Below are 13,568 nucleotides of genomic sequence, written 5' to 3'. Positions count from 1 at the left end.
CACAAGTCGCAGCTTTATTTTTTAATAGCTTAATCGACACGTCATCCGTTCAGATACTCTTGTCTTGAGATTTCAGTTTTTATTTTTTGTTTGTTTTTCTTTTGCACCACAAATTTTTATTTTTTTGCATAATATACTTAAAAACTTTTAATTTTAATAAATTATACCGCAAATTCTTATACCAACAGTAATTTAAGTCCAATAATTAATGGAGATGATTAAATTAACAGTTCAAAATACGATATTTACATGTGATATTATTTAAAAAAATGAGCTTTTTTATTTTTTATTTATAAATCTTGTATTTCAAATTGTTAATTTTGATCATTCTTATTAATTATTAGACTTCAATTGCTGTTAATTTGAAAGTTTATGATATAGTTTATTAAAATTAAAATTTTATTATGTATGAAGTAAAAAATGAAAATTTTAAGCTCTATTATGTAATTTACACTTGTTGCTTTCTATTATGTAATATTGTAATTTACACTTGTTGCTTTCTATTATGTAATATTGTAGGCTCCATTCACTTCGCTGATTCGAGTTTAGAATTCGAGTTTTTCTACAGTAAAAAGCTCTCACAAACAATCACATCTAACTTTTTTACTACAGTAAAAAGCTCTCACATAAAGTCACATCTCAACTCAAATTCTAAACTCGAATCAGCGAAGTGAACGGGGCCGTAATTTACACTTGTTGCTTTCTATTATGTAATATTGTAATTTACTCTTTTTTTTACTGTGGTGGTTTATTTATATTAATTTATGCGTCATGTCTACGCTAGACTAGGCCAATGAATGTGACCGTTTGGTTTTTGTTCTGAGCCCTGAGGTTCCGTAATTTTAAAATAAAAATGATAAATAAGGAAACTTCCTTTTTTTTTTCTTTTTCTTTCTCTGCTTTTTTGGTTTTTTTTTTTTCCGTTCTACGACAATAAATGTTATTGGATCCGTAAAAAGAAGCGAAAAAATAAAAAATAAAAGCTGTTGGAATTTGTAACGTCACAGAACGGATTTATAATATCGTCTTATTAACTTCCAAATCAAGTAACCAGTGACATTATCCGGGAAAAGAAAAGGCCAATGAGTAGGTAGTAGTTTATTACGTTATGAAATCGTAGCCCAATTCATTAAAGATAATTCGTAATTATTCTCAACAAAAAAAAATACAATTCACATTTGTTTAAAAAAATATTAATTATAAATTATAAAGAAATAAAATACATTTAATATGGGCGAACTTGAAGGAGAATGTCATATTTCCTAACATTATTATAGAATATTTACCGACGTAACATGGGTTAAAAATGATTTTCTCAATATTAAAAAAATAATAACATCCCAAATTATACCTATTTTTTTAGCAAACACTATGATAAGTGAACTACTATTTTTTTATTGATGAATATTATATTTTTCAGTAAAATATTAATGTATTTTATAAATTAATAATTCATTCATTAATTCACTTGGTATAAAAGTAAATTTTTTTAATAAAAAATACCCCTTTATGAATAACTTGAGAAAATTTAGAAATATACAATTCTAGTCATTTTTAATTTTGACATAATAAATTGCAAGTAGAAATAATCTTGCCTTTAAGGTCCTATTTGGTTTTTATTTTTAAACTTGTGATTTTCATCTCACAAACAATTTAAATTTAAAATTTGTTTCTCTCATAAAATTCTCGCTGATAAATGAAAATCACTTATTTAAACGCGTGAACTAAACAAACTCGTATATGCACAAACTCAGCTCAGCTTGTTTAGTTCGCTGATTCAAGTTTTTAATTCGAATTGATATGTGACTTTATGTGAGAGCTTTTTACTGTAGTAAAAAAGTTAGATGTGATTGTTTCTTAGAGTTTTTTACTGTAATAAAATTTAAATTTTAAACTCAAATCAGTGAAATGAACGGGTCCTAAATTCTTCAATGTGAACTTCAAAAAAAAAAAAAAAAGTAAGAATAGTCTTGTCTTGAGCCAAAAAAATAAAGTAAAGAATTTTTTTTTTTTTTGGGGGGAGACAAATAAGTAAAGAACGGTTTTTGACGAACATAAATGCACGCTCCCATGTCCCGCCACCACCACATGAATTATTCAAATATTACGAGGGAGCCGTGATTGCATAACGTGCAATTATTGTCCCTTCCCCAATTAGTTACCTAATCATCAGTTGCCCTTTGTTTCTTATTAGATGGAAAACGACATACGGCTGTTTCGTTTGAAACTTTAAGGTCATTGCTCTAATTTTCAAATTACAGAGATCTTTCGGTAGGAAGATCTTTGCGCCCTAAAGATTGCTCAAATTCTACATTTGCCTTTTGCAATTTTCATGCGTATCAACCTTTACATTTGTTGTTGTTCTTCTTTTTTTTTTTTTTTAACCGGTGCTGAAACAGAAGTGCTTTACTGCTTTTGCTAAAATTTTGAAGATAAAGTGCAGCACCACGAGGAGTCGTCGTTTGTCAACATAAAAGGTAAGGTGGGTTAAATTTCTTACCAGTTGATTGAAAGCTATATTCAAATTCAAATTATGATTTTATTATAGTATTTTTTATCTCATAAAAAATTTAAATTTTAAAATTTTTTCTCACAGAGTTTCAGTCAATAAATTTAAATCATAATTTGAGTATACATTTCAAACGGATCCTTAAACCCGATTGTATTTGTAAGTGTGAACTCAAAATTTAAAAGTTTAAATTTTTACGAGATAAAATGTTGTATTAAAAAGGTATATTGAGTCGGATTTGATGCTTATGCATGTCCGTTGATAATTCACCAAAAGACTACGTGGCAAAAAGAGAACACACAGAAACAAAAACACCAGTATCACTATCAGTGAGGAGCTCAAAGCTTTTGCTATTATTGTCCACATTTTGGAAGCCCAAAGAGTGTTGGGAGAATCGTCACTCGTCAACTTCGCACATAATGTCAAATTGTCATCTTCAAACTTAATGTCAAATGGTTTGGTTTTCATCAAGAAAAAGAAAAAGGAAAAAACCATGGTGATCGCAAATACCGTTGGATGTACGGTGTAATCTCGAGAATAGCATAATTAGGTATTGTGTCCACATCGGTTAATTAAAAAACGACGGTCCAAACACAAAGTAGTTCTGATAAACCAATAAACCATTCAAGGCGGTATTGAGTACTTGAAAACGACAATCGATGTAATTCCTCTTTGTCTCTTGGGAAAAGCCAAATAATTAACCAAGTAATTGACACGCTACTTATAACTTAATTTTTGTTTTTCTCTTGTTTAACTTCTAAACTCACTGCCTTTCAAGGGCAATTTAGAATACTCATTCACGACACAATCGCTTTCCTGTAACTGTAACGTCTAATGTCGGAGAATCATACATATAAAATATGCTTCTTTTAACATTTACGCAAGAATGAATTTGAAAGTTGTTTAGTTAGGAAATTCGTATCCCGATTTAAATCATAGTTCATGATTTATTACAGTGTTTTCTCTTATAAAAAATACACATAAATTAAAAATAATTATAATTATATAATTTTAATTCATGAACTAAACGTCTCCTTAGTATCGAAGACAAATACAGAAATTGATCCACAATGCAAAAAGGGCAAAATCTATACAGTTGTACTTCTGCAGATTGATCATGACCATGTCAAGATTCAAGGAAGTATGCACAATGGGGATGATTAGGCACGAAATAATCCGCAATAACTTTTTTTGTTTTTTCAATTCCCGCTATAAAGCAGCTAATTAAATTGGTTTTTAATCCTTTCACCTCATTTCTTCCTTACGGCATTTAATATTAAAAATAATTGACTGAGATCGTATATTCAAAATCACGTCCTTAATAACACATACCATGCTTATGATAACGTAAAATCATTTACGTTACTACCAGGCTTTCAGCATTCAAAAAAAAAAAAATGAGGCTTTCAAAGAACAATCAAAAGTATAAATCCTTGTGTTAGTATTGTGGTTGTCGTATGAGAACACTAAAATCTTGTTCACTTCGTAGATTCGAGTTTTCAATTTGAGTTGAGATGTGATATTTTTTAAAAATTTTTCACTGTAGTAAAAAAAAATTTAAATTTGACATTTTCTGAGAGCTTTTTAGTGTAGAAACTTAAAGCTGAAAACTCAAATCGATGAAATGAACGAGCTTAAAGTTTGAATCTCCACACACACACCACCCAAAAAAAAAAACAAAAAAACAAAAAAACAAACAAGACTTTCTGTCCGCGAGAAACATTCACAAATAAACACATTTTTGTTGCTCTTTCTATATATACTAAAAAAAACACATTTTCGTTCAGATATAAAAAATAATAATAAATAAATAAATAAATAAAACATTTTATGAAGGACCATCTAAACATATGATAGAACGTGGTAAAAACAATGTGAACTTCACAAAACATTGTATCCTACCACGATATTTCCAACTAATCTTATATTTGAGATATATGTAGGTAAAAGACACTAACATGAGAAACATAATTATACCAAGAAGTCACTAAAAAATTCAACAAAATTAGGTTGAAGAAAGAGACTAAAAAAGGTCAGCGAGAAGGTGAAAAATTTTCACCAAAACGGTAAATGCGGTAAATCCCTTTCGAAGACTCCTAACAATAAGCGGCCCAAAATTTCATGGGGTCTCCGTTTGTTGAAAAAAAAAAAAATTGTACTCTACCTTTATCTCTTATTCTTAATAAATACTATTTTATTAATATAATTATTTAATTAAAAAAATTATAAACTAATAATAAAAAATAAAAATATTGACCATGCATTTTTAAAAAGAATTTATCAATTAATATTAGCCCGTTAGTTTGAAACGAAAAGGGCAGAGAGATCGCAATAAAGATAATAAAAGATCTACTGGGATTCCCAATATCACTCAAGACAGAGCAATACGGCCCAGATAAGGCTCCACAGTCACACAGTGCATTATTGCTTTGGTGCTGCCATTTTACTCATCAGTCAGTGGTCACGCATACCATGCACCTCTGGCACCTCACTACACTCAATGACCATTTTCTCAAATAGTGGACCCCACCAAACGACAGACACACATTGACAAAATTACTTCTACTACTACTACTGCTGCATAGATATTTATATATTTTTCTAACCCTTTTTACATTGTACAAAAGCCACAACATTCATTCATGAATGTTTTTGAAATTCTATAACTGGTCCAATAATTGATGGGCACATCATTTTTTTTTTTTTTTTTACAATCGTTAACACATTTTTGTTGTCCTACTCTTTTTCCCGCCAATCCATTGTTGAGAATTGAGATTTTCTAAAGGATTTTTTTGTTTTGTTTTTGCTTCTGGGCTCACTCTCACTCCTAAGTGCTGTTTTGGGAAATTACCTCTCCGAATTTGAGGAAGAGCTGGGCATCCGAGGTGCTCATGGATGGGCAATTGACCAAGTGGGGGGTCTTGAGATTTGCATACTCGTCAATGTAGCCTGGCACTTTGGCGGATGGGAGTGTGGATGGTGGTGGGAGTGCCGGCGTCGCCTGTTTTGGCGGCGCCGCGGGTGGGGTGAGGCTGCTGAGGACGCGCGTCACTTCGTGCATTGTAGGTCGGTCGGTCGGCTGTCGCTTGGCGCAAAGGAGAGCCAGCTGAAACACCTTCCTCACTGCTCCTAGGTCCTCCTTACATGTGGCTGTGATCTCGGGGTCTACTGTCTCCATGACAGCATTGTTTGCTGTCTTGGATAATATCTGGGACAAATGTCAAATACTATGTGAGAAACTAGGCAAAAACCAGACCATAACAATCTAAAGAATGCATATTTAGTTTTGTAGAGACTAGAAAGTTTGTTACATTCTTTAAATCATGCGCAAGATGCAAATTTTGCACAACCAAAATAATTTGTCAAAATTCAGAACCATTACACTACACGTGAAAAAAAGAAAAAGGCAAAGACTGACCAGATGGTGGAGATTGGATTCATTATCCACAGCTTTTCGTCCGGTTAGCAACTCCAGCAGAACGATTCCGTAACTATAAACATCAGACTTCTCGGTAAGCCGTGAGGTTCGAGCATACTCTGGGTCTATGTAGCCAATGGTGCCCATTATGTAAGTAGAAGTGTACGACTTTGAGATGCATAAGCTCTTGGCAATACCAAAATCGGTGAGATGAGCCTCGAAATCCTTGTCCAGCAGAATGTTAGACGACTTAATGTCCCGATGTATAATGCGCGGACTGCAATCATGATGCAGATAGGAGAGTCCTTGGGCTGCTCCAAGAGCTATCTTAAGGCGAGTGTCCCAGTCAAGCTTTTTCTTTTTGGTAGGGCCTGCAGAACATTAGTACATTTCCAAGTTAGAAATGAAGAGACAAACTTAAAAATAGATGTGCATTGGAAAATCAAAACTCACCATGAAGCAGATCCCAAAGACTACCATTTTCCATGTAATCGTAGAATAGAAGGTTTCCAGTCGGAGACAACGAGTATCCTTGGAGGCTGACCAGATTCCGATGCTTGATGCTACCGACTGTCCCGAGTTCTGTCTCAAATTCCTTTAAGCACTGAGGATAGTGAGAGTAGAGTCTCTTGATAGCCACCGGCTTGCAATTTTTGAGGACACATTTGTATACCGTGCTTGATGCACCGTACCCAATTATGTACTTCTCACTCAAGTTCTCAGTCATCCTCATGATATCCTCATAAACATGAAGTGCCATATTCATGTGAAGAATCACCAGCTTTGGCCTTGAGTAACAAACAGCTGTTTTAAAAGCACATAGAATTTAGCAGCGGGAGCCCCATTTAACAATATAGCTCACAAACCGATGAACAATTGCATATAGGTTTTGTGCAAAAATAAATTAAATACCCGGTTTGTCAAGTGAACCATCTGGAAAAGGAACTGGATTCTGGGGCCGGCATGCCGCCACCAAGATCAGGAGAAGAATTACAAGGGCACCAAGCGCAATTCCGAGGATAGCTGTTTTGGAAATCATAACTGGAACAAGGACAACAAAGGAACATTTTAAAGAATATTTAAGAGGCTATGCTTTTGAAAGTGGATGAAGATACTTATAATATTCAGTTATCAAAAAACACAACTCGATATCATCAATTGCACGAATCAATTCATGGTCCTGCTCATTGATGGTCGGTCTAACATGAAATTTGGTTAAAACGGTTTCCATTCTTTTAAATGCCGTATTTACCTCGCTCTGCTGAATGAGACGCGTGACATGGTGAACTGAGCCAGTAGCCACACAGTCCAGGGTTTCCAATAAAACTTCAAAAATGAATTTAAACCAGTGAATTGCATGAAAGAAACTCTATTAGAAACTAATGAGAACTTGTTGCGTCATTATAATATGCCAACCTTCAACTGTACAATATGAACTAGAAACTTTGAAAGAACACAAATTTTCTAACCTGTCGGGTGAAAACCTTGAGAAGTTATTGCTCGTGGGAATATCGCCCGCCAGATTGTTGTAAGATACATTTCTGCAGAGATTTGGTCATTTTGCGGAGAAATAGAAAGAGTTACACTAAAAAAAATAAAAAATGAAAATGAACTTCTCTGAATAGTGGACTTACAATACGGTAAGGCTGAGACAACTGCTAAATGACATTACATCCCCTGATAAATTGTTGTGCTCTAGTCTCCTGCAAAATTAGAAGTGAAACTTTAAAACAAACGATTTATGACAATCTAATCTAACCAACATTAACAATTAGCAACCGAGCTCAAAAGTTAGAATTTGAGAGCTTGACATGAACAAAAATGACAACTAGCATTATTAATATAAAAAAGTCAATAACCATTGTAACTTACAAGGAGAACATGTTCTGAAGCTGACATAGTTCTTGAGGTACTGGACCTTGAAGGTGGTTGTTTGAAAGATCTCTTCAATACAAACAAGTGAAACTATTAAGAAGGGAAAGAAGAAAGCAAAGAAGAATCCATAGAGTTAATTGAAAAACAAACTTGAAGAAGTACTAACTACATACATTTCCATAACACTTCTTAGATTACCAAACTCTGCTGGAATAACTCCTGTTAAATGGTTTTTGCTCAAATTTCTGCCACAACAATAGCTGTGTTAGAGAAAAAAGAAAAAAAAAAAAAAAAAAAAAGAATACAGAAAAACACCTGCCAATGGAACTTACAGCTTTAGAAGATGCTCCAAATCACCAAGAGAAGGAGGAATTGAGCCAATGATTTTGTTATTAGAAATATCTCTGTACATTTGTGTGATATATGTATATAATGTTATGTTAGAATAAGAAAGTAACGCAAGGAAGTCTAGAGGCTAGCATTAATTTCGGGCAAAAAAATAATAATAAAATGCTGAAGCTTCAAATACTTACAAGGTATCCAAATTACCAATCCGAGACAGCTCAATTCGAATGGGGCCCTGAAGATTGTTAGACGAGAGATTTCTGGAAAGTGAAGAAATTTAGTTAACGCTATTGCCAATCGGCATTCACATCAAGAAGTTGTGAAGAATAAATGGTGTATTGATGGACTTCATATAAGTTGATTAAAATAAAAGAAAAAATGCGTTACACTTACAGATATGTCATGCTCTCTAGCTTCTGGAAAGCAGCTAGGATGGTTCCATTAAGCTTGTTCCCATGCACATTTCTGAAGTCACAAATAACATACTTAAACCCAGAAGAAAATAAGTTTTTGAAGCAACATATCAAAGTTTGAGTTTAGGTGCTCACAGACTGTTGAGATTAGTACATGAACTAAGATTCTCAGGTATAGGACCCACAAGATTGTTGTTAGCAACATTTCTGTAGGAATTATTGCCATCAGTAAATCTTATGTTTAAGAAATGAAGAAGCCAATGGAATTCAAATTCATGTGGTAAGAAAACATACAAGTCAAACAAATTTGTTAGCTTCCCAAGCTCAGGTGGAATACGCCCGGAAAGATGGTTATCATTCAACTCCCTGCAAAGGCAGAGCAAAGGTTGGAGAATGAATGTCGACATTAAGCACACGTTCCAAGCTTGATGCATGCGTATGATCATTATAATTTATGAGGACAGATAATTAATTTTAGCAGCAGAAAGAAGCTCAAAGAGTTGTGTAAGTCTTGCATACAAATAGTGCAGCTTTGACATATTTCCGAGCTCAGGAGGAATTGGTCCAGTCAGCTTGTTGCCATGCAAATACCTGCAAGGTTTTGAGATAACCCAAGTCAGAATACATACATTTCTAGTGGATTTGAAGTTTAAGTAGTACTGTACTGTCAGATATATAATCAGAACTCTAAACCATGTTATGAATAACATTCATAGGAGATCCATAAAAACTGTAAGCAAATACTTACAATTTCTCCGTATAAGTCAGATTTCCCAGACTAGGTGGGATGGGCCCGCTTAACATGTTGCAGCTCAAATCTCTAGTTAAATGCAAGGAAAAGATTACGCAATCACAAGACAAGAGATGAAACATTGTGTTTACTCTAAGAAAACAATATTCAGGTCAAATACAGTTAAAAACCACTTACAATACGGCAAGTGCCTGCATCAGACCGATCACAGAAGGAATAAGCCCGGTCAGCCGATTACCTTGCAGTGATCTACAAAGGCAAGAGCAATCTTAAATAAGACATAATGATAACAAGAACTGGCAATATCTATCGCAAAAGGGCAAGAACATACAATGTGGCGACTTGCAGGAATCCGATATTAAACGGAATCTCTCCCACCAGCTGGTTATAAGACAAGTCCCTGCCAGGCAAAATGGAGGAAATATCACTCAATCAACTTGCTCAAACACCATTACAAAATGTAATCACATGAGTCAGGAAAAATACATACAAAACCTGGAAGGCAGTGCAGTTGCCTATATTCTGAGGAATTGTACCAGTCAGGCTGTTGTTTCTCACATCACTGAAAGATGCGGAAAAAGAATGACACGTTATCAAAATATCTTATATGCTGCAGAATTTATAGGTATATTAATCAGGCTTTGAGAATTTACTAAGTGTAAGATTGCAACTTACAAATACCACAACCCAGTTAACAGGCACATATCTGGAGATAGAGTGCCCACCAAGTTATTCCCACGCAAACCACTACAATGAAGAAGACAAAATGAAAATAGCTCCAATTTGAGACCAAAAATGATATGAGCTAATAATAACTAAGAGAAGCATTAACATGGTACTTCATAGTACACTCACAGATACTGCAAAACTTCATTCCAGTATATAAGTCTTGGTATTTCCCCGCTGAGATTATTCTGCGCCAAGTCTCTTGAACCAGATTTTCAATATAACATGGATCAATGTCAGTCATAGGCAACACAAGTGGGAATTTCAAAAGAGAATCAAGAAAGGAAAATGAGGAACTTACAAAACCTTCAAGTTGGGAATCTGAGACAATGTTGAAGGAATAGGTCCAATCAACCGATTATTTTTCAAGACTCTGAAAACCCATTTTAAAGAAAACTCCATTAAGTCATTTGAATAACTACTCGCTGAGAAAATATATCAATACATCAAGATTTGCGCAGAAAAACTTACAGAAATTCCAGTTCTTTTAACTTTGAGATTGAAAAGGGTATGTCTCCACATATCTCATTGAATGACAAGTCCCTATTAACAGCATTTAACAAAATTATATTGACAAGTGTTATTATTAAGTAGAAAGAACTAAGTTTAACCACTATATAGACAACTTACAAGTTTGTCAAAGAAGAACAATCACCAATCTCATCTGGGATTTGGCCTGAAAGACGATTTCCTCTAAAATCACTGATCATAGAAGACAAAAAGAAAGGTTATTAGCATTTTTCATCTCCAAAAGCATCACCATTCAAACTAACCAAATTATAATCTCATGTTCCATCATTTCTTTTCCTAAACGTGAAAACAATTATAAAGTAATAAAAGAGGTAGAGAAGTACATATATTGCAGGCTCTTTAGATTTCCAATTGCAGGTGAAATTTCTCCTTCGAGATTAAGACCGGATAAATTACTGAAAAGGTGCAAACACAAAAATAACAGAAAATCAAAATCAACACCAATCATCACAACAAAACAATAAACCAAAACAACCCAACTTGGAAAAATTAAAGGAAAAAAACAAAACACTGCTTACAGCGATACGACACTGAAGGTGACATTGTCACAAGTGACCCCTCTCCAACCACAATAATCTGAAGATGGCGAGTCTGCCCAGTCATACAAATCATTGTCCACGTCCCTGAACGACTTCTTTATCTCCAACAGTGTTACCCCTTCATCACCGTACACAATAATGAACCCATTAATTTCAAAGAGAAAAAAAAAGAAAAGAAAAGATACCAAATTCTTGGACATTGTGAAGTTTTCATGATCACTCAAAAAAAAAAGAGCAAAAGAAGCTTCAAAACTCCCAGCCCACAAAAAGAAACAAACTCACCGTCGTCAGAATCGACAGAACCGAAGGCGGCGCAAGCGAGAAAAGCCAAGAGAACGAACTCAACCGGAAACGCCATGACTTTCAAACGGCAACCCGTTTCACCACTTGACACACACTCAGTGCCCATTTTGAAGAAGAAGAAGAAGAATAGGAAGTGAGACAGAACATCCTCTCCTCGGACTCGCCGACATTGATAACGCTTCTTCACGTTAACTGTGGAGTGTGGGAACTGGGAAGTGAAATGACTTGACTGGTTATGAAGTGAAACGAAAAGCTCTCTCTCTCTCTCTCTCTTTTCTCTTCCTCTCTGTTTTCTTTTTTTTTTCTTTTTTGAGAAGTTAAAAAATATTTTTCTGGTGATGGTAGTGACTGTGAGTCTGAGAAGAGTTCTCGTCAACTTTGGTCGTTCAATCACATCGCTCTGAGCCCATAAAGACTTCTAAGCACAACTGTAACGACTAGAGAGAGAGAGAGAGAGAGAGAGAGAGAGAGAGAACGAAGAACGTAAACAGAGTAAGAGAGAGAGAGAGAGAGGAAAAGGGAGAATTATTTTCATGAATAAAGTTAAAAACCCATCTGCCAATAGCTCTGCCATAGGACCTGCAACATTACAGCTCTTTGTTCCGATCTTTCTCTCTCTCACACTCACTCTCTCTCTCTCTCTCTCTACATTATATTTTGGGTTCCCACTTCTGGGTGTTACTGTTAATGTTATGTGAAAGCCATGCCATGCCATTTTGTGAATAATGGGTCGCTTTCTTTCTCTTTGGCCTTTGCCGCTCTGTGTCTGCAGAGATGGGGAAAAAAATTGGGTTAAATATGTGTAATGTAATATCATTTTGGTATGCTTATGGCTGTACTATATAAATATAAAGCCTATAAACTAAGCTATTAAGACTTTTAAGTAGTGTGAGTAGTGATCCTCGCGAGTTGACAATGACTGCCTCTCGCTTTCGCCCTTTTTATAATCTCTCCCTATAGGTAATAACTAACCATCCTTGCCTTTGTGTACTTACTTTAAAATGATGATAATAAGAAGAAAGTGGAAAAAGAGAGAACAATCTTCTCATTATCCAAAGAACTAAAAAAGCATCTCATGATAGTTGTTATTGCCGTTAAATTCTGCAACTCAAAGCACTCAAAAGTAAAATTATAGGTCCGTTTATTTTACTAATTTAAATTTAAAATTTAAATTTTGTTATAATATAAAATTTTAAAAACAGCCATATTTAATTTTTTTATTATAGAAAATAACTCTTAAATAAAATTACGTCTTAACTCGAATTAAAAATTTAAATCAATAAACTAAACGGACACACAAAGTGCTTCTTTTTTGGTGAATTACAAATTACTTCTAACAAAATAGTGAATTTGCAAATTACAATTTTAATTGAGCTTTTCAATTTTTAGTATAAAAAATGGGTTTTTTATGAATGGATTTTTTTTTTTTTTACCTGGATTTGATTTAAAATCGGCCCTCTTTGTATATTTTTTATTTTGACTTGATTTTGAAATGGGAAATATAACGTTACTTTAGAATAAAAAGCTTCTTAGTCTTATTTTACATAAGAATGTGCGCTTGTATGTTGATAGTGCACGACTCTCGTGTATTTAAATTTTTTTATCAAAATTCGTTATTTTATCATAATTATGATGTCATTTGGCATTCAAAAACACACAATACTAAGCAAAATACACTGAAAAAAAAAACAAAAAAAAAAAAAAAAAAAAAAAAAAAAAAAAAAAAAAAAACCTTGAAAATTTTGATACGATGGTAAAAAACGCCACCCATCACAATTTTTATCGTTACATGTAATTCTTAGGTTAGCACTTACTCTCGTATCAATTCAACCTGTGTATTTGGATGCATGGTCCACAAAATGCTGTATAATAATGCCTAATATATTGAAAATTAGTGATAATATACCTGAAACATTTATGCATGGCCCACATAATTATTTTAATATTGAGATTGAAATTAGGACTCGTTTAATTCATTGATTTGAGTTTTTAATTCAAGCTGAGATGTGACTTTATGTGAGAACTTTTTACTGTAATAAAAAAATTAAATGTGACTGTTTTTAAAAATTTTTTACTATAACAAAACTCAAATCAGTAAAATGAACGGGCCCTAATTGTGTTGCTTTGAATTTTAATTGCTTTAGTAAAGTAACTGGAG

General features: G+C 33.7%; 1 protein-coding gene across 1 annotated transcript; it reads right to left on the bottom strand.

Moving 5' to 3' along the window:
- Positions 1-5,056: 5,056 nt before the first annotated feature.
- Positions 5,057-11,897, bottom strand: LOC21401574 (LRR receptor-like serine/threonine-protein kinase ERECTA). Its single transcript, XM_024166913.1, has 27 exons — positions 11,390-11,897; positions 11,087-11,225; positions 10,892-10,963; positions 10,668-10,739; positions 10,509-10,580; positions 10,339-10,410; positions 10,167-10,238; positions 9,987-10,058; positions 9,802-9,873; positions 9,643-9,711; positions 9,489-9,560; positions 9,309-9,380; positions 9,080-9,151; positions 8,855-8,926; positions 8,696-8,767; positions 8,541-8,612; positions 8,336-8,407; positions 8,135-8,206; positions 7,976-8,047; positions 7,800-7,871; positions 7,562-7,630; positions 7,397-7,468; positions 7,180-7,253; positions 6,840-6,968; positions 6,381-6,731; positions 5,928-6,298; positions 5,057-5,717 (listed from the first exon to the last, which is right to left on the bottom strand). The coding sequence occupies exons 1-27, from the start codon at positions 11,514-11,516 to the stop codon at positions 5,337-5,339; spliced, it is 3,006 nt and encodes a 1,001-aa protein (XP_024022681.1). The 5' UTR covers positions 11,517-11,897; the 3' UTR covers positions 5,057-5,336.
- Between the last annotated feature and the right edge of the window lie 1,671 nt (positions 11,898-13,568).

This window comes from Morus notabilis, unplaced genomic scaffold (genome assembly GCF_000414095.1).
Source record: "Morus notabilis unplaced genomic scaffold, ASM41409v2 Scaffold348, whole genome shotgun sequence".
Taxonomy (NCBI): Eukaryota; Viridiplantae; Streptophyta; class Magnoliopsida; order Rosales; family Moraceae; genus Morus; species Morus notabilis.
This window is presented reverse-complemented; position numbering and strand designations above follow the sequence as displayed.